This window comes from Lonchura striata, chromosome 3, assembly GCF_050655825.1.
Source record: "Lonchura striata isolate lonStrDom1 chromosome 3, ASM5065582v1, whole genome shotgun sequence".
Lineage (NCBI taxonomy): Eukaryota > Metazoa > Chordata > Aves > Passeriformes > Estrildidae > Lonchura > Lonchura striata.
Genome location: NC_140705.1, coordinates 47,918,446 through 47,940,773, shown reverse-complemented (window position 1 = coordinate 47,940,773; position 22,328 = coordinate 47,918,446). Strand labels below are relative to the sequence as shown.

Below are 22,328 nucleotides of genomic sequence, written 5' to 3'. Positions count from 1 at the left end.
AAATATTTTATTTTAAGGTCCTCATAAGTATATTTAGGAACATTATGATGGTTTGGGTATAAATGGTATTGTGCTACTTCAATAGTTCCTGGACAATTAATGTATTTAAATCTTTTTAGTTTTTGATGGTACATCTGTGAAGCACTACAGGATCAAAAGGATGGATGGAAGCTTTTTCCTAACCAAAAGGAAAACTTTTAAAACTTTGAATAAGTTGGTTGACTATTACAGCAAGAACAATGATGGCCTCTGCGTGTTGCTCAGACAGCCATGCCTAAAGGTAAGGCATGAATGCCACACTGTGCAAAGTATTTTTCGTGAGCTAACTCACCAGCTATCAGAAAGTGTTGACCCCATATCTGCTTCTACCATTTCAGAATGTTAAGGATCTGCTTGTTTTCAGGAAGTTCTGGGTAGTGTTACAGTTTCATTCTTGAGGTTGACAAATTAATAATAAAATACCATGCCCTTTTGAAAAGAATCATCAAGTGTCTGGGGGGGGTGGTGGGGGGAATATGCCAAATCATGATTTATGAATACCTTTTTATAAATATATATGGAGATGAAATCGCCAACTTCATAACTCTAGATGTCCATATGTAATTACTGAGACAAAACCACAAGGTTCTGGCAACCAATATGTCACAGTTCAAAGAGCTTGCTAAAGGGATGATTTCTAATTTTTGTTTTTAATGGGAGGATATTTTCTTTAACATATTTCTCATTTCTAACAAAGAGCACCCAGTATGAGGGTTGTATTTTATGTTTTTGGCTCACTTTATTGCATGTGTGTACTCTAAAGAAATATTATTTATATCTGTTCCAGCTTTACATTACATAGTTAACAATGATTTGTATATGTTGTTGATTGTCAATTATTTATTTTTTATTTTCGAGATGCAAACTCCTGCTACTTTTGATTTGTCTTACAAAACTGTTGATCAGTGGGAGATAGACCGACGGTCTCTGAAATTGGTGAAAAAATTAGGATCTGGTCAGTTTGGTGAAGTATGGGAAGGACTGTGGAATAATACCACCTCTGTGGCAATCAAAACATTAAAACCAGGTATGTGAATTATTCTTAACTGTTGATAACATGAACTATTAGCAAGAGTGCTTCTTTACTTATTAAATGCTGCAGCAAAGAGAATCTTTCTGTATATGCTTAAAATCCACACACCTAGACTTGAAGATTAGTCAAGCTCTAGGTCCAGATAGTCTTTGTTATTTTGAATTAGAATTTCATACAGTTTTTTGTTTCTAGATGAGCTGAATTAATTCAACATCTGTGTCACATAAAAAGGAAACCACAACAAGAGTTGTAAATATTTTTTATAGTATTGTTTGTGTGGAAATGAGTAACTGTAGATTGAATAATCTGTAGGTGAAGTAATTGATTTACAAGCAGTTTGTCATTACTAGGATTTTTCTATTGATTGGGTGCTATATAGCAGGGATTTCTTTGATAATATAGAATATTTACAATGCTAAGTTTGTACTTAAGGAGTGCTTTAATTCTAGTATTGCTTGAATCAATTTAAAAGTTTTCGATACATTTTGCATGTAATATAAGATTGTGACTAATACAGCTTTTAGCATTTTTCTTAATTTTGTTTCATTAACTTCAAGTAATTTGTGCATTTTCAGTTGACAACATAAAATATCTGCCAGCAGATGGCAAGAACCACATAGATAAGAGAGGCAGCCTGGATGATATACATGTTTTTTAGAAAGAGATAACAACACTAGCTGTGGTTAATTGAAAAAGCTTGTGTTGGTCACTAATGAACCTGATTCAGGAAACAGAACAGATTCAGATCTTTGATTCAATATAAGATCAATATGTTTGAGCACTGCTTGAATGGCCTCCTGAACAGAGAGGAATTTAAGCGTATAAAGCTCTCTTGCATCAGGATATCTTTTGTGGTCTGGGACATGCAAACTGAAAGAAAATAAGCACAATTTTTTTTTCTCTGCTTAACTGAAAATATAAAAACTGTTCAGACTAAAGACCTTCTATAATTCATATGAAAGACAATACTTTTTTCAGTGAACAGGTGCATCTCCCTAGTGACTCAGCAAACAGAAAACATCTTGAAATCTTTTTTTCACTGGAATAAACATAAGACTCACTGCAAACTTGTTATCATGTTTGACTAGCACAGTATAATGGAAGAAACTCCTTCAACTGTGGGTCTTTTTGTAGTATCATACTTCACCTGGGAAAAAGGGCTCAGTTAATCAATACTTTTTCTATCTCAGTTTTTTCCACTCTAGCTTGACTCTTGCTAAGGTCAACAGCAGTAGTTTCACTGATTGCATGCTAGGTTGTATTGAGTTAGGGCAGACAGAAGCCCCATCTGGATGCAGTGCTTGGATAGGAGAGAGTTTGTGACCTAACACAGTGATAAGGAAGCCATGCACAGAATGAAGACTTTGATTCCCAAAGCTGTCCTGATAAGTTATATAGTTAGTGCTGAATTTCTTATCACTGTACTTTGTGAACTATCTCATTCTACCAAAACAGTTCAAACAGTCATAAATGTAAGCAATTAACCTTGTAGTATCACTTCTCAAGGGAATTATCATCTTCTATACATTGTTTTTCACTGTATAGTGAGAGGCAATTGGAGTGTCTTACAGTAATCAGCACACTGGTTTTCCATAGCTTATTTTCATTGTTGCTCATGAGGAATAACACTTCACTAATTAAAGACAAACCATAATCCCCATACTCTAATCTGAGTAATAAATGTTTACCTTGGTACTAATAAAATTTCAGCAAAGGGTTGGGTTGGTAATTTCATTCACCATAACATAAAGTTGATAAATGAATGGAAAATATAGTTAATGAGTAATCAAGAAATACATTGTGCTGATGACTGAAGCTTCCAAGAGTCACATAAGCAATGTTTCAGACTTCAAGTGTAACACACTGTAAAGTACACCTCTCCTGTTGCTTGGCTCAAAGATCTAAAATCACTTGTCTTTACACTGGGGCAGGAGGGGGTGTATTTTAAACTACAGACTTTTCACTAAGCTGTCTTACAGTGTAGACTCTCTAGGCAAGCAAGTCATCAGGAAAACAGAGTGTGTTAAACTCAGAGTGATCTGGAAATATAAGGGGCTGAGATGGAAAGAGTTCTGCTAAAAAGGCTTTACCACCAGAGAAATTGTGAAATGGAACAATGTTCTTATTACCAAGCAGGAGCAGATTGATCAAGGGTAATCACATGGTGAACAATAGTGAAGAGTATCATGCAATCAGATTTATCAGATTAATCAGTCATAGATTTATAGGCCTTTAGGCCAGAAAGGATTTCTGTTACTTGGGGTTTTTCTGTTGAGCATTATTTTGCAGGACATCTGTTCTAGACCATATATAGTCAGAATACTTTGCTGTTATATGTCATTACACATCATCCCTTTGCTGAGATTAGCATTTATATTTAATCAAAACACAGCTTGTTCTTGACTACACAATAATGAGAAGTCCTCTAGTCCTAAGATGAAGGCACTATAAGAATATGCACCTAATTTCATATTTGAATTTGCCTGATGTCTTCTCTTTAACCCTTGCTATGTCTTCTTGTAATAAAATAAAAAAGCCTATTTGAATGTATTAATTGTTCTTTCATTCTGGAGGTAAACACAGGGTGAGTTAAAATAATTTTCATTTGTCTTTAGAAAGGCTAAATGCAGTTTCTTCTTATATAGTGTCCCTCTCATTTCTCAAACAATTTTTTTCTGGACTTAAACTAATCTCTAGCTATTGCTACTAAAAGGCTTAAAACCAATGATGCCAATGGCATCCTGGCCTGTGTAAGCAATAGTGTGGCCAGGGGGACAAGGGCAGTGATTGTCCCTCTGTGCTCAGTGCCAGTGAGGCCACACCTCAAACCCTGTGTCCAGAAAAAGAACTCCCCACACCAAAAGCAAAACACCACAATTACAAAACCAAAGTCAACAATTTGCACACAATCCACACCTTGTCCCTCCAGCACAATTACAACAATTTAAATTCCCTGAGATCATGCTGCTCTTTGCTGTCAAATATCATTGTCAATGTCTTGTCCATTACCTGTCCTTATTCCTTTTACAATCTGTTGATCAGTATGACTGCAAACAGAAAGCAGTAGTAATGTGATGCTTTCCTTCAGATAATTCTTTTATTTGTTCATGGGTTCAGTCGTCTCTGCTTTGGAGACATCTGTGACATTTTACCAGCCACAACCATAGCCATGAATGTGTGAATGAAAAAAAAAAAAGCATAAGAACATCTTTGCCTTAAGGGACATCTCCAACTTTTGAGCTACTGACCCATAGTTTTCAAAAAGGTGCAGGGATCAGTAGATAGGAAAACAGTCTAGAAACCAGCAGTTGCTATTTCTGGTTTTGGCTCTACACAGCACTGTCTTGATGCAGGTCCCTGAACATGTCATTTCATATTTCTGTTTTTATTTCCTCACTGAGACACTGTTTTTTTCCATTTAAGTGGAAATCATTGCAGCAGGGGTTTGCACTTTGTCCTATGTTGAGTGTGATGGATTTTCTAGAACATATTGTCTGTGCTGGCTTGCTTCTCCAGCTGCCAGCATGTGAAGCAGACATCTATCATCACCAATTAATTGTATCTGATAAAGTTCCTTATGCCTGTTGAAGGTGACGCAGACATTTGTCATTATCACATTGTAAAGTATCTCCCAAGATTCTCTCTGCATGGAAACTGTCCAAGCATGATTTTTTTTTTTCAGGAGGCTTTTCCAAACTAGTGTCTGGGTTGGTACTGTCAGTGGAGTTTTTCATAACATTTTCATTTCTCTAATTTGTCATCTCTTTAAAATATATGCAGTGTAAAAAGCTTTGCACTTAGGGATGTACCTCAGTTTCCCTGAAGAAAAAAAGATTTTTTATTCCATTTAATTCAGTATATGGCCTTACACTGATATGTAAGTTTACTTCTGTATGGTCACAAAACTGCTTGAGAACATGCAGAAACATATATTATTTATCTGTTAATATGAATAGGCTATTTTAGATTCTTGTGTTGCCAAATACTTAGTTTTTAAATTTTATTTCTTTATTATTAATTAATGTCTTCAGAAGATCATAGTTATATGCTTAATGCAGTCTCCACATAAATTAATTTTCTATAAACTTTACTTAGAGGGATAGGTTCCTCTGAAGTACAAAGGTACTTTGAAGCAATTTGGGAAGGTTTACTGAAAAGTTGCAAACAAACAGTCTTGTGATGAGTTTATCAAATATTTAAGGACCATTTACATATAGGCCAGTTGAATCTGGAAAATAACTAACGTTCCTCTCTAACTAATTTCCAGGTTATCAGTGTTTATGTTAGAATGTGATGCTTCCTCAGATATAGAACAAAATATTTTCAAAGATAAGTTAAACAGAACTGATATATCTGTTTTAAGTAGGCTTAAGTTAGAGGTGATTCCTGGCAAAGCAGCGCAATATAGAACATCTCAAAGAAAGAGATTCCAACACTTTGTTCTGAATAACAACTTTGACATTTAGAAAAATATTTTTCATTCAAAAAACTGATTATTAAGACTGTATTTTCTTCAGGCCCTTATAAATTTACTCCCAAACAGGTATCTTGCACCAAATAAACCTCCACTTGTTTCAATAAAGGCTTATGTTAACTAGTTGTTTTATGACTAAGTCATTTTACTTACAGTAACCTGCCCTTTATCTTGTGCTTGCCACTTACAGGTGAAAATGTACACTTCATTAAAAACATACATATTCAACTACAAGTTAAACCCCCGTCAGTTATTTGAAACTCCATTTGGCATGTTTTTCCTGCCCCAAAGGGATGTACTTAAATTCTTTGCCACTATCGTGAAGGCTTTATCCAACTAATTTGTAACAAGCATGTTCGGTTGCTTTTAGAGGTAATTTTTAATTTGCTTATTCGGTCGCTAAAGCCTAATCTAGGCAGAACACTCATAAAGACACTTTTAAATTTTTTCGGTTGGCATCCAATCTTCTTATTAAGTACAATATAAGATCTACAGGCCTGTGGGAGATTTGGGTGCTGTCTGCTACTTGTACTATTTAAAGATATAAACTAAGTAAAACTGAAGGTTACATATGCTCTGTAAAACATGCAGGAAATACTTATTGATCTTTTTCTGGTTTCATTTCATTATTGTCACTGTTACTTCCTTTTACAGTGTAGAAAATTATTTGCAGCTACTCAACTAATGGAATATTTCCTTCTTGATCAATTTATTGAAAGTTGTCATATCTGAAAAACATGTTGCTTGGTTTCAATTTGTAGTGAGAAGTTTATAGCACGATTAAACTGAGAAATTCCATGTAGACAAATTTTGACAGTGGGAACAAATCAGACTGCCAAATTCTATGGAGTGAAGAAACCCTGTATAATGATCCATAGAGGGTCCATGATTTGGTAGACCCTAAGTGAGCAAGTAGTTTATCCTTTTTCGGATCAGCTTGTCAAATTTTGGCACTGATGCTAAATCATTAGTCACGCTGATGCATTTGCTTTTGGAGGCAGAATGCTTCACACCATGCAACTTTTCTGTAGATTTTACATTGATTTTCATGAAAATGCATATACCTTGAAACAAGTAAGTAAATGGGGCAACATTTTAAATCAATATCAAAATGAGTCCAAAGGCTATAAAGACAACCCTAGACTTTTAAATTATTTTTTTAAAATCTAGAATTGGTGGGAAGTTTGAATAAATCTGTAAAGATTGTGCTATTCTAAATAAGAAAAGGATATAGAGCAAGCATCACAGATAATTTGTGATTTCTCCCTGTCATAATCTCTGCTTTATCCAGACCACGTGTGATTATTTACTCTTTTTGCAGGGCCCCACTTTCCTCTGACAGTGAGTAAAGAAAATGAGTATAGTTTGTACCTGTTGAGGAGATATATTATTGGCTGGTTGCCATTTATTGATGATATGGAAATCCAAATACTTTGACCAATCCTCCTAATGACCTATAAGGTCTTGCTAAATTGGGCAATATGGGATTGCCAAGGGGAGTGTGAGGAAATAGAAGTGAGGAGTACCTGTTCCTTGCAATGTAATCTTTGCTCTCCCAAGTAGCAATGTCAAGTATCTCTTTTTTCATGAAGTCTAAGTCAAGAGCATTTCTGAATTGTTCCTCTTGTATTAATGCAAGGATAAGAAATCACACATCATTCCTATGTTTTGGGAATAGGCTGGGGCATTTTTCAGGAGGTGGCATTCAAGGTATGTGTTGGGTGAGCAGGCAGATTTTCCAGTCCTTTTTGTAGAACAGATTTTCTGTTGGAATTTTATTGCTGAGCCATTTAACATCCTTGAAGAGTTTCACTTAATTTAAACATCCATGTTTGGAACACAATCAAACTCCCAAATTAACTTTATAGGCTCCCTAATAAAAAAATTACTTAGTCCACCGACTGAGTTAGACAAGTTTGTTTTTAAACATGGCATAAAGCAGATTAAGTTAGATGACTCAATATTTTCCTCCCCAGTATTAACTTAGATTTTCTTAGATAAAATATTTTGATTTAGGAGGAAGGAGACATGTGAGTAGTTCAATAATTTCACATTTGCATGTACAAGCATTTTGAAGGAGATATTATTCACCAACTTCCTCAAGCATCTGACAATATCTGATCACTACTGGATTATTCATCTAGAAAGCTTTGCTTCTTTATTTGTGCATGTTTTCCTAATCCATCCCCTATTCAGGGCATATGAGCTTTAGTCCTATATTTGCCATGACTTTAGCTTCCTGTGCCATTTCTGATTCCTTCTTTGACATAGTTTCTGCATTGGTTCACTATGTATATAAATACAATATTGATCTATATATATGATATACATATGATCTTATGTAACACTTAAAAAGTTGGCTGTTAAGACACTTTGGTTCTTAAGGGATTGTAAAATTAATGTTGCATCTGTACATACATTTCTGATAAGGTTGCTATTGGATGCTCATTATAAATAGCTATCTGCTTTTGTATATATAAAATGTACACATCATCTCTGCATATGCTAAACTGATTTCAGTGCTTTCAGGCTTTAATTGGTGAAGCTGAAAATATAGTGCAACAAATTTTCATTGCAGCACTAGTTTTCTTTCAGAAATTTAATGTTCATTACCTAGACATTTTCACCTCCGTTTCTGATCCTTTCATTAACCAGTTGTTTGTTTAAAATGTATTCCTTAACATTCTAGCCTCACTTTTTTTTTTCTGTTTGGGGGAGTCCTGGGGGTGGTTGATTTTAGCTTTTATATTTCTGGTGGCTGGGACACATATATTCTCCATCCCTACACAACTGGCATGTTTCACTCATGAAATGTTTGTTTCAGCTGCACTGTCTCTTTTCTGTGGGAACTGTGAAGATTTGTGATGTTAATGTAATTTCAGAGACAGAAAACAACGTTAGTTACTCTCTTAAAATTGCAGATAGAAAGCCCTGTAATAACCTCAGTTTTGTTACATGCTGTTGTTTCAGGTTCAATGGATCCAAAAGACTTTCTGAGGGAAGCACAAATAATGAAGAGCTTGCGACATCCAAAGCTTATACAGCTTTATGCTGTCTGCACTTTGGAGGACCCAATTTATATTATTACCGAGCTGATGAGATATGGAAGTCTCCTAGAATACCTTAAAAGTAAGCAAATGACTCTAAAGTCATTTTAAGAGTGCTGCAGTTTAGTAAATACACTAATATAAAAGATAGAAGTACAACACCCTGGTTTAATGTAAAAGCGGCATTATTTACCATGTGTGGGGGTGAGAAAAGCAGAACAATTTATGAATTTTTGGCAACCAAGATATTTAAAAAATAGGAAAGGATCACATCCATAGTCTGATTCTTGCCTTATAATGGCCCATATTTTTTCATCCAGTTCTAGGAGTAGATGGGAACATACACAAAGGAATAAAAATATAAGTATCCAGAAGGATAGGTCATCATATTTGACATGAAATAGAAGCACTTCCATAAAATGTACTTAACAGCTTTGAAAACTATTACTAGTCAGGGATAGCTTTTCACTACAAATTTGTCCCTTGCCTATCTCATCAGGGCTTTTATCTCGGTAGTACTTCAAAGTGGTCTTTTGAAAGCAAATAATAATTAAAAATAAAACTGTACAGCCTGGAACAGACTAGCATAATGATTGCACTTTTAAGTTCATTCCTGTTATTGGGAAATGCTTGATTCTAGTGTTGTTACCCATTTTCAGTTTAGCAGATGTCTCTGAGATGCTAAATGTCTTTAAAGCTGGTAATGATTTCTTGAAGACAAAATGTTTGCCACGGTTGTCATGCTGAATTTCTTCTCTGTTTACAGCCCATAAAGCAAAGCCCTGTGTAATACCACAGACAGCATTTGCCCTGACACATGCCTTCCCCCATCTTCTCTGGGGAACCATTTTTAAATGAGGGTCTGTCCACGCACAATTACAGCTAAAGAAAGAGACACAGAGACAGCCCTACCAGGAGCTGCCCAGAGTGGGTCTGCCGTGACCTTGGGCCAGATCATCCACAGTTTTGAAGGCATTTGCTGGCCAGAGGTAGCAAGGCACGAATTTCCTTCAAATTCTCATCTTTGGTGCCTTTGTGTGCAGATTGCAGCTTATCTGACTGAAAGAACCTGGCACATCAGGAAATGATTGCTGTGCATGGAAACATTTATTGCACTGGAGAAATAGCTCTGAGAAAGCCAGGATAAGTCACAGCTATTGCAGAGGTGAAAATTGGTCTGTTAAGTGTACATAGAGTAAACATGTCCAGAGCACATTAGTGCTGCAACCTGTGTGTGGATCAGCTGCCAGCATATGCACAGCACCCTGCTCCTTGCCTAAGCGTTCACTCCTGCAGCTCTTCATCAGAGGCTGTGGAAAGTCAGCTGGTTTCCAGGAAGCCATCAAGAGATCCATAAAAATGTCCAGCTGAAACCCAGTCTAGTGTTGTCCCTCCTTGTCTCATGACCCATGACCAGGGAGGTTCACAGAACTAAGAGGTGGAGGCAGAGATCCAAGGGTTTTGATAGGTATTGTGGTCAGAGAAAAGTCATTGCTGTCAGTGAGACTAATAAGGAAAGAGATTTGAAGCTTGTATAGAGCTCTGTGACTGGAAGTGATCTATATCAGCTGGAGTGCAGAGCTCTTGGTAAGTTTTCTTGAGATTCAGACTCTGCAGGAAACAGGAAAATATTTCCAGAAGGCTTCTGTCTCCGTGTGCACTATGGGTAAATAAAGCAAACTAGAGTGGAGGAAAGTCCAGAGATATTCTTTATTACAATTCTCCTTCTAGAACTGTATGGTATGCTTTTCCAGCTTTAAAAGTCCCTAATATTTTATTCACAGTTACTATCACATTCCTCCATAATGACAGCTACTTAATAATGATGGACATGGGAATTCCCTGTGCACACTGTAAATGTACTTCGGGAGAGCTCTTGATGAACACTGCTATGCAGAGTTATTGAGCTGCCACCAGTATGAGAAAAGTGCACCTGAAAACTTTTCTTCGTTATTGGAAGTGAATGAAATTGTCATAAATGTATGAGTGCTTTTATCAATTCTGATGGGCCTGGGGCTTTTTCTGGCAGGTATGCAGTCTTGAAATTCAGTGAATTATTGTGGAGGCAATGCCCTCACTGGAGAAAGTGCTGCTTATTTATTTTACTCTTTTTTTTGGTCAGATATCTGTCAATGAGAATATTTTCCTGTCTTTTCTACATGAGCAATTGTGACAGATTGCTTAGAACAGGGTGCAGACCCCAAGACTTCTCTAATATTTCTCTAATAAATTTTTTATATGAGGTTGAGGGTTTTGTCAAAAAACATTAGTAAAAAAGAACATGGAGGTGCTACATTTTCTTGATCAGTTAAAGAATAATCCATGGGATTATTTATAAATTCAGCGATAATGCTTGATTTTGAGTGTGGAAGTTATATAAACACATCTATATCTATAGCTAGCTAGCAAGCTAGATATAAAATTAGAGCAGCCTTCCAGTACCTAATGGGAGAGCTGGAGAGAGACTTTTTACAAGGCCAGACAGGGCAAGGGGGAATGGCTTTAAACTGAAAGATGGTAGGTTTGCGTTAAGTAATTCTTAGAAATGCTTCGCTATGAGGCTGGTGAGGTACTGGGATACTTTGTCCAGAGAAGTTGTGCTTGAACTTGTGTGCTTTGTCTGGCCCTGGAGTTTTGGGGGTGTAGTCAGAAAAGTTTATGAGACAGACATACATGATTTACATCTTAGATCCCAAAGACACCTGTGATTTCATCCTCTTTGTGCACAAGTTATAGCTCCTGGTCAGCTGATGCTCTTCATTAAATCTTTCCATTCTTTAGCTCCAGAATGGCTGCAGTACAGAACCAGTTTACAGTGAGATCATCCAAAAAATACTGCAGCAGCCAGGGCAAGAGTGGCCTCTTCCTCAGGCCACAGGCTGAAGGCGTAGGTCAGCCCAGTCTGATATTCCAAACAGGCCCAAATGAAAGAAATGGTCCTTCAGCTGCCACTCCGGTGTTGGATCTTATCCGGAGGTGGATCTTATCCTTGTCCTTTAGCATGGTGCACCTGAGGGTCTGCAGGAAATAAAACAGAGGGGTTTAGCAGTTCTAACTCCTATTTTGCACTGGAGCAGCTCATTAAACACAAGGCTGATGAGTCACCACTTTTCCCACTGGCATTGCCTTATTTTGCCTCTTGGAGCAAGCTTAAGTCAGGCTGTCCTGGAGCATCAGCAGACCGGTGACAAACCTGTGCTCAACTTTGTTGATATCCTTGTCTGCTCTCAGTAGCAGGTAGTTCACAACAATGTGCAGATGAAGTCATGTGAAAGGGAATATTTAAAGCTGACTGACATAGTCTAACTTCCAAAACCCAAGTATTAATACAAGTGCTTGAAAACATGTAATTATTTTTCGATTAAATATAACATGAGCATCATTTGTGGATTTATATCTTTGTCTAACAAGATGAATAATAAATGTTGATGCCTACCAGTTATCAGAACTGAAAATATTCAAAGTGTTGTATTATTCTGTGGACTGAGTGCATTTTCACACAGCCCTATTTTTGTCCCTGTCTTTTTGAAAAGTCCAGGCAGTATGAAAAATATGTGTAGGAGAGGAATAAATGTTCTGAGTCAACAATAGAGGTAAATAATCTTAGTGTTGGAGTTTTTAGCCTCAAAAAGGATGTAGAGTAAGACACATACAGGATAATTAATTTTTTTTTTCTTAATTATGTCAGAGCATCCAGATGAGCAGGAAATTCAAGGCCTGGAGATTGCAAATACATTAGTAAACAATGGCATTTCACACTCTTCAGAAGGTGGGATGACAAGGATGCATCAAATAAAATGCCAGAACTGGGGAAGGCTTTATAAAACAATGCTAAGACACGCTATCACTGCAAATCAATGAAATATAAGTGAGAAAGTGAGAGAAAATTGCCAGCTACAGAAGTTTTATTTCTGTAACACAGAGGCAGTAAGTAAAAGGCACCAACCTGATGACAAAGAACTGCCAATAAGACTAGCAGCAAGGATTCAGCTTTTTGATATTAAGGTTCTGAAACAAAGTTGAAATTATTTTCAGTGTTAGAGGCTACAGAGATAGAAAGCCATACTTCAGTGCTGCAGCATTTGGGATTGTGTGAAGTGGTCCTTGAATGTGGTTTAAATTCTTTGCATTGAGAAGTTTGGTTAGCTGTCCCCAGAATGCCGCAAAGGCTCTGAATTTGTACTCTAATGTGTTATACCCCAATGAATTTTTTTTTTTTTTGTTACCTGTCTTACAATTTTTGGCTGCAGTTTTTCATGGCCTGAGACTTTCCTTCATTTGTGTAGGCAAGTTGCTCAGCTCAAAGTTCTTCTACTACATTGTTTGAACAATGATCTTCGATTGCCAAATCTCAGTTTCTGGAATTTGCTTATCTTAGTGTGGTAGGAATGACATGCACACTGCTTCAAAATTCTACTGGAGAAGGAGGCAGCTTGAAAGCATATCAAGGAGTCCTACTCTTGAATAGTAACAACAGAGATAAGACTGTGAAGCAGTCAAGTGGACTGGAAAGTGAAAATTATTTATACTTGACAGCAGATGGTATTTTTCCTAGTCAGAATCATTGGAGAACAGGGAACAAGGATAATTCTGTGCTTTTCCATCTTTAGTCAGCTCTGACTATAACCACTGGGTACTGACATTAACTCTTACAGTTTGGAATAATTTTATGAACCTCTCAGAAAGGTGCCTGCTATGTTACTATCAGTAGATAAAAGATTTTCTCTTTGGACTGTGCTAGCAGCTCCTTTCTAGCCTAGATTAACTCCTGCATGAAGTATCTACTCCTTTAGAGAAGATGGGACAAGCACAAGTAATGTCATTCAGTAATCCCTGTCATTTGGCTGGGATGTTACTTTGCATGGTTTGGTTTATTTGTGTTGGCTTTTTGAAACAGGCAGGTTTTCAGTTATTTGAGTCTGAAATTGGCATCTTCTTGTTCTTATGTTGTTCTTGTCATCTCCTTTTTAAACAGAAGATGGAGGCTCTCAAATCACCCTGACACATCAAATAGACATGGCTGCTCAGGTGGCTTCTGGGATGGCATACCTTGAATCTCAGAACTATATCCATCGGGATCTGGCAGCCAGGAATGTTCTTGTTGGTGAGCATAATGTTTACAAAGTGGCAGACTTTGGACTTGCAAGAGTTTTTAAGGTAGGTTGTGAATTGTTTAATTGTCCCTGCTTTTAACTCTGGAGAACAAAGTGGAAGAGGCCAACTAAAGAATGAATTGTAGCCCTGAATTTATGAATTGAAAAAAAGGCAAATCCAAGGAGAAAAGGACCTATAACATGTTCACTTGCATCCTCTACCTGCATTATCCCATGCAAGGTTAGAAGTTGTCCTGTGCCTTTGTGCCAGTCTGAAGAATCCTGGTGTCTGCTTCTCACCCATCCACCCAGGAAGGATCCTGGCAATCAATACCCTTTGCTGGACAACTTTATCCACAATGTCTGCAACATGGAGAGGAATGATGGAAAGATTATACATCTGGGCCTGTAAAGGAAGGCATATAAAAATGAATTGACATATATTCTCTCGTTGTTCACTTCCCCACTGCCTCCCTGGTGCTTGTCATTGCAGGTAGTTATAAAAGGACCTTATTCCACAGCTAACAGCAAAGTTTGTAAAATGATCTCTCAGAACTTTAAATCTGATGCAGTTGCAAATTGCCACTGCAGCATTTTGTTTTTTTTTTCTGTAGTCTTTGAGGGAAGAGAATGTCAAGGATCACTGGCCAAAGTATCCCTATGAAAGAGCTGTAATTTAGAAATAAGATTTCTTACCTCTGAAAATTATTTAATCAGTGTTGGAGAGATTTATTTTGCCATATTTTATGGAGTTCAATATCAAATCCATAATTTCCGAGTCTGTGTTTTTTGGGTTTTATTATTTATTTATGTTCTTGCACTGAGAAGGAAAAACAGAGAAAAAAGTCTTCTGCTTCTCATTTTGTTTTTCCATTCAAGCAGCAGAAATTGAAGGTCATAACAGAATTGGATTTATTACATATTGAAATATAGAATTATGGCTTAACAAAGGCATCAAGTGACTTTGAAAATTATTTTAATTTAGTTTTGATTCTTCTAAATATGTATAAGTTCATACTACAAGGTTTTTAACATAAAATATATATATTTAAATTAACAATGCTCATAATGGATATGTTTGTGGTTTCTAAAGATTAGTGTTATGGTCAAGATGCCAACTGTATCAGTATAGAGATACAAATCAATAAAAACCAGTATTTTCAAAACTATTGAGCATTCCAGCTGGGAAACATACATTCTGTATTTAAATAATCAAAAAAGCAAAATCTGGTACATGTACATCTGGATTTGCATGTGAAAAATTTGACCGAGGCTTAGGTATGAATTGTATATACTAAATTACGTGTAGGAACTTAAGAGAGAAGAAATGTTCACAAAATTTAGATGTCTGTGTGATAAACCTTTAAGGACATTATTCCAATTTCTGGCACTTCACATTAATTAGCTCACTGGAAACTAATATGTTAATTTAAATCAGAGTTTATTCTTTCTTCCCCAAAAACCTGCTTGAGCGACTGTTATCATAGTCAATGGCCCTTCAACACCACAATAAATCACAGAAGAAAAGTTGTGAAATTCATTGGCTCATGCTCTTGCCTTCTCTCTTTACTGTAGACAGACGTGGAGACATTTGGTCTCTAGTGTTAGCAGGATGCTGCCACTGCCACTCCTGACAGACTTTTGAAATCTTGCATGCCGGGTCCAGAATTCACAGCAGCAAGTCATAATTAATCAGGAGCCACTCCAATGCTGTGTGCTTGCTTGAAATGATAAATGCTTTAGAAAAACCTCTGATGAAGCCTCCACATTTTTCAACTGCAAAGCTGAATCCAATGGTAGACTTCAGAAAATGGGCACTTACAACAAGAGTTTTGTTAAAAGACAAGATTAAGCACATGCTGAGCTCAGTCAGATGCTTAAGCTGAAGCAGATTTGAAACTGGCTTGTTTTGTTTTACCCATGATAGGTAGAAAGTGAAAAAGTATATGAAGCTAGGACAGAAACAAAACTCCCAGTGAAATGGACAGCCCCGGAGGCAATCCGCTACAACAGATTCAGCATTAAATCAGATGTCTGGTCCTTTGGGATACTCCTGTTTGAAATAATCACCTATGGGCAGATGCCTTATCAGGGTAAGTACTTTTACGTAAAGAATGATGCCTATTTTTTTTTCTTGATTTCAGAATGACCCAATAAGGAAAAGTTGAATGCCTATACTATGGGCATGTTAAAGGGTTAAATTTTAAAGAGAGAAAGCAGGTTGTTTAGATGAGGTCCATTTAGTGGATCAGACCTTCTGGCTTCCCAGGCACCCTGGCAGCTTTGCAAAGGCTGTGGTTAGCACACATTCAAGCTTCCTCTTGATGGAATCAATTCGCACTGCACAGGCACCTAAACCAGCTGGCTATTTTCCCCCATCATCAGATCAAAGATGCCAATTCTTGGAATGTGAAAAAGGGAATAAATAAAGGAAGTTTTTTTGTTCCCCAACCTGTCCTTTTTACAGTTTTTTTTTATTATATATCATACAAGAATAGATTATGTGTGAAGAGCTGCACAAGCACTTTAGGAAGAAGGCATCTGAAAAATAAATCAGGGTGCTTTTATCACTCTCCCTCATATTTGATTGTTGCAGTGAAAAGTCTTCATAAAGGAAAGGATCACAAAAATTAAATAATTAAAAAATAAAATGTCACTAACCTCAAAAGTAGATATAGTAGTCTGAAAGCAGCTACTATTTCTAGTACTGTGAGAAATGCTCAAGGAACTGTGGCTCCAATAACGCAAGATATCAGTGAGATGATTGACTGTGACTCATTTTGTGCTGGTGAGTAGAACACAAGGGAAGAACTAAAGCAAAAAAAAGTTATGCTGTGTCTGTACAGGCCTGAGGGGTAGTGCATTTCCCATAAACTACATTTCACAGGGTCCCAAACTGATATTTTCTGTAAAAGGAAAAATTGATTTTGCTTTTTGATTCCCACCCTCACCTCCTGCAAAATTGTTCTGAAGAGAAAAAAGCAAAGCAAAATATCCTGAAGTCTTATATAAACCATAGTTGTGTGCATATAGACACACACACATAAATGAATCATTTTAGTATAAAAAACATGTAACATCGTGGCTCTGGATAGTGTCTGAAACCCATTCAGTATTACCCCTTTGCAAAGGCATAGTTTATCTGTATCTTGAAAGTAGAAAATGTTATTTTACTATTTGCTTACTTGCTATTACTTTCAGGAGTTTGTTCTCAGTAATCAGTTAGAAGAGTTGATGTTGATTTATGGTGGCAGTGGATACTGTGCAGAGGAAACACCATCAGAGATATAGAGAAAAGAACACAATTCAAGATTTAATTTAAAGAGTAAAAAATTGGAATAGAACAGGACAATAGTCTTAATATATAAAGGTATAGCAAAGATAGGAGATTAGTTTCTTCATAACTGGCGATAATGGAGCAGGGGGGATACCATTGCCCAGCTGCCCTCAAGGAAACAGGGCTGACTTTAGGAAAAAGTTTCTAAATGTGAGGAAAAGTCAGCAGCAGGTCAGGTTTTCTTAGGAGATTTTGTAGTCACTGAGACTAGAGGCATTTAGGAACTATTTAAGCTAAACAGATGTCAGAAAAATTTTGACAAATGCAAATGGAAGAAGAATTGAAGAAAAAATTATTGAAGAAAAAATTGAAGAAAATTCTCACACACAGACAAACTATTTGTGATGCCTTGCAGCTGGCACAGTCAGGGTGAGGTGGCTGGGAAATGTTGGAGGTGATTTTTAATTGCTGGTAAACAATGCTGGTAAATTGATGGAATTATTCAAGGCCAGGCTGGAAGGGCTTTCAGCACCCTGGTCTAGTGAAGGTGTCCCTGCTTATGGCAGGGGTTTTGAACTAGGTGATCTTCAGGGTCCTTTCCAACCCAAACCATTCTGTGGTGACTGTGCTGAAGAGAGAGGAACACATAGCACCCAGAAGCAGATCCTGAGTAGCCTGATGAACTCATTTTGCCTTGCAGGTATGCCGGGACACCAGGTGATCCAGCTGCTGGACAATGGGTACAGACTTCCTCAGCCAGAGACGTGCCCAGCAGCACTCTACAAGATGATGGAGCAGTGCTGGAGCACGGAGGCCGATGAGCGCCCCACCTTTGAAGCCCTCAGCGATCAGCTGGAGAACTACTTCAACAGCGAGCTCTATTCCTTTGCCCAGGTCCAGGCCACGGGATATGAACCCTCAAGATGCTCCTGAAGGACATGTCCTAGCCAACATGGCTAACAGAGGCTGTGGAGTCAGCCTAACCCCAGGTGTGGGGTAATTTGGGGGTGCTGAAGAATCCTGGTACACTTCATCCCCTCCCTGATCTTCAAAGACTCTTAAATTTTTTGCTGCTGGCAAGTATTTTGCAAGACAAAGCATCAGGAAGCTGGAGGGTGGGTGTTTTTAGAAAATAGACTTCTATTTATTTTAAAATTACATATTGCAAGAACAAACAATTGAAATGAGTCTAGCTAAATAACTATTGTAGCTTTTTGTCATTTTTTATTGGAATAATTATTTACCGTTAGACATTTCATCCCTATCAGTTTGTTTGCAGGAAGGAATGTGTTGGCTCTACACAGCAGGATCTGTGCTCCCAGAGTTCTTTCATTGTAAAAAATAATAAAAGTAATCCTGTGATTGTGATGGCTCTGATTTGTCAGAATCCAAATGAATTGCCTTGCTTAGAATTGAAGTACATGTGCTTTTGCTATATCTGAAAATAAATACATATTCATGGGAGAAAAGGAATTATTTTGTTTTGTAGATGCACAGGCTGATCTTTTTATATTTTGTCTACTGTGCTCCTTTTACAAGAATGAACAAAATTATTATTTTGAATTATTATTAGACGCTGTTTGTTCTTAGGATTGTTAAATATCTATGAGTTATTGTCCATTGAACTGTGAGGGCTTATTTTATGGTTCTTAATTTTAGGGATATTGGAGGAAAAGATATTTTAACATGAACTCAAGACTATCTCTGTGTTTTAGAGTGACAGCCTTTTCTACCCTGCTTCCCCAAATCATAAACCCTCTCCAACAGGGCAGGTCTAGGTATTTTGCAGAGTGACTCACAATCCTTTTTTCTACCATCTTCAGGTTCAACTTTAATACAGGAGATTTAAGTAATAAATGATTCATTTTATTTTGTTCCATGGAGAAATGGAGCCCAGGTGCTTCTTCTAGCAGTCTATATAGCTAGCTATAGATGTTAATTTTTTTGCTTTTTCCCTAACTACAATATCAGTTCTGCTAAAATCTGGTATCACTGTGACAGTTTTATTTTCTCAGTTGTGAGGCTTACAGAACCAAGTTTTAACTATTTACTTATCAATCAGTAAATAATTATCATCAGTTAATTATTTAACAACACAATTCATGAATTAGGAGCTGTATTGTGTTAACATAGTGTGAGGTCAATGCAAGTGTGCTACCATTTTCCTCTAATATCAGAAAGATCCATTACTGGATCTAGGTGCTTTTATTACATCTTTTCCATGTGATTATCTTCATTTTATATTTCAAATCTATTAATCATATTTGCTTGCCTTGCTTCTAATTTTTAATTTCCTTTCCCCCTCCTCTACCTCTGGAAGTCAGCACACTGCTCATTTCTTTCATACACACCTCTTAAGTACACATTACTCAAGAGCCCTTTCCTTATTTATCATTTTTCTCCTCTTTCTCACTACAGTGGCTTTCCAGCACTGTGTCTATGTTCAAATTAATTTTCTGTGCAGTGTTTCTCTTTACTAACCCTTTTTATACTAATTAAATTTGTAAAACATAATACAGCTATAATTAACTAGCTGTCATAGCAGCCATGTGATTTCGGAAAGTAATCATCCACTCTAAAAGAAGAAGAGGTTGAATGGCCTTGCCAAACCCATCTGATAAGAACTGGCATGGAAGGACCTGGGAGATTCCCAGGGAAAGTCTCCTGCTGTCCTCTGTCCAAGCTTGTTTTGTAACTTGTGCTAGCTTCTGGCTCATGGTCTCAACAAGATGTTATTTATGATTATCAAACTTCCATCAATCCATGCATCTCTTGTCTAGCTAGGAGCTGTGTTTCACACTGCTACAGTATGAGGTTAACCAATCCCACAGAGTGGGTTTATGTGATAATAGGGATGCTGTTATGTGGAAAGATCTCTGCATCAAACTTGTGGTCGTTCTGTTCAAGCAGTATTTCTAACATGATTTTTCAGACTTATGACATTAAGAATGTCACAAAAAAAGGTTGAGTTTATCCAATTAAAAAAAAAAAACAACAAAAAACCAAACAACACCCCCCCAAAAAAAACAAACCTAAAAACAAAAAGAGCCAAAACAAACAAACAAAAAAGCCACAAAAACTGCTGATGGAAGATCAGCACAGATGTATGAATTTCACAGGAGACAAGCTACCAGGAAAAAAAAATGACAGCTGGGAAATAGGAAAGTTTTCAGAATTCCGAATTACACCCCAGATTGGTCCAAGCTATTCTGTGCTGGCCTCCGCCCTTGGGTGGAAGTCAACAGGATATTGCAGAACTCCACTGAAGTGACATCGGTAATTCTGAAGAAATCCCATTTGTACAATGAATATATTTTGAAACCAACATTTGTGGAGTATAAAGTCTATTCGGTCAGCTAAGTTGACTTCTTTGTCTCCTTAATTTCTTCTATAGTCAAAGGAGAGAGAGGCTCCTTGAAATACTTAATCAGTGCCCCAAAACTTCATTTCTCCTCTTCATTTCTCATTTCTCTTGGGCTTCATTTCTCCATGAAAGCACCCTTGGGGGAGTTCTCTGTGGTTGCTGCTGTGAAGGAATCTGGAAGAGATGAGACCCTTTGCTGGGAGGGTGTGTAATAATCCACCTGCTGCAAACTGCAATCAGCTGTTTCAAACTTCCTCTACCAATTGCGGCCTCAGGAGCCACCTTAGGCTGAAAGGAGCAGAAGTTGCAAGTGAGCTGCACCCTGCTGAGCTGTGTGAGGAGCAGGCACCTGCATGTGATGGCCTCCAGGTGATGCAGCCTGGCACACTGGGCTGCTGCTGGCAGGCACCTTTCCCTGCTCTTGCATCCTGCCACCATATCTCGTCTTTCTCTTTGCATGCTTGCACGGCTGCAGCTGCTTAATGGAATTTGGGTCTGCCAGCTGCCTCTCCTATGTGCTGGCCCAGGGTGGCAATGCTGTCTGAAAAGCAGCAGGTGGGTTCACTTTGGTGTGTCTCATTATAGGCACTACAACAAGTAAATTAATTTTGTGTTAATCTTTGAGACAGTCTGCATGTCTGGCCTTCCCCAAAATGGTGAAAAGGTCTGGTGAATCTTTGTCTTCCAAGCCTGAGCTTTGTTTCCACCTCACTGCTTTGTGTCCTGAGACCAGTGCACTTTCTTTTCACAGAAAATTGCAAAGCAAGGAAAAGCAGGAAAGTAGGCTCTTCAGTTTTCTCTTACTCTAATTGCACTAAATCTGGTGCTTGGTAGTGTGCCTTTGCCACTATGAGCAATCCAGTGGAGGCCAAGCTTGGGAACTGCAGGTGCTGGTCTGAGATTCATTGGTTTCTTTTTCTGGCTTAATCCATGCACTTGCAGTCACTCCCTCATTTTGCCTGTCTGGAAACTGCTGCCATGCAAGGGGAATACTGCCACTCTAATATGAGATCTAATTTTTGATTGTTATTTTTCCTTGGACTAGCAGGGGAACAAAGGAGACAAAAATTGTTAAATGAAACAGAATCAGTAAAGCTCTGGAAATAAAGAGTAATAGGGAAAAACTAATAATTGGTTTTCAGCTCTTTCCATATTTTTGCAACCAAGTGGATCCATTCTTAAGAAAGACTGGAGGAAGAAGACAGCAAAGAGTGATAAACCTTCACAGAGTTCAGTTTGCTTACAGGCAATGCAGCAAGCAAAACTGTACCTTTTCAAGCCCATTTCCATTTTACAATAATTTTATTTATGTGACAGATAACAATTATAGTCAGAAGTCTTTTCTATGACTTGTTTTAAATTAAACCTCAAGGTTATCATTTCCAGTTATAGTGCACAGCAAGATAGGTTTAACAGATCTCATTCTATTCTTGAGGCCTTTTATGTTCAAGGCTCTGCTAGAACTGTCTATTGCACTTGTTTTTACCTGATGGATCATGGAGGGAAAATAATGGATTCAGTTATGAGAAACAGTAATAGATTTTTTTTGAACTGACATAAATTTCTATGTTTAGATAGAATAAAAGGATCAGGAAAAGATAAGTTGAATTTTCTACAATAGACTGGTTCTTGTGAAATTCACTTCACATAAATTGTACTGAGATGTCTTTTATGTAATGTTTTATTTATGTAATTCAGTTATTCTTTGACAACTAAATCATTTTATGTGGTTTTACAAATGATAACTTAAAAATATCCAGCCATAAAGAAAGAACCTCTATTTTTCTTAAACTCTCCATTCCTCCAAAAGTTATGGAACACTGCAATTGAGAAGTAAGTATTAGAGAGTCTCTGATGTTTATTTTTTACTTCTGTTGGAGAACTCATTTCACTTAATCTGCACTCAATAACATATGTGGGGGTATTAAACATGATAGGGTAACAGGGAACCTTCTGTTTCTTATACTGCTTCCTTTTACTGTCCATTGTATGCCATACTTG

The 22,328-nt window shown here is 37.3% G+C and overlaps 1 protein-coding gene across 4 annotated transcripts in view; it reads left to right on the top strand.

Moving 5' to 3' along the window:
• Positions 1-18,436, top strand: part of FRK (fyn related Src family tyrosine kinase) — a 47,387-nt gene extending 28,951 nt beyond the window's left edge. Inside the window, exons 3-9 of one of the 4 annotated variants that reach the window (XM_085575056.1) lie at positions 120-280; positions 898-1,066; positions 8,517-8,675; positions 12,282-12,362; positions 13,569-13,750; positions 15,614-15,779; positions 17,664-18,436. In XM_085575056.1, the coding sequence (XP_085431182.1) occupies positions 120-280; positions 898-1,066; positions 8,517-8,675; positions 12,282-12,362; positions 13,569-13,750; positions 15,614-15,779; positions 17,664-17,896 (1,151 nt within the window). In that variant the 3' untranslated portion in view covers positions 17,897-18,436. Of the gene's footprint in view, positions 1-119; positions 281-897; positions 1,067-8,516; positions 8,676-12,281; positions 12,363-13,568; positions 13,755-15,613; positions 15,780-17,663 lie in introns of all 4 variants that reach the window. The other 3 variants (XM_085575055.1, XM_021555508.3, XM_085575057.1) reach the window with 3 other exon arrangements.
• Positions 18,437-22,328: the final 3,892 nt, after the last annotated feature.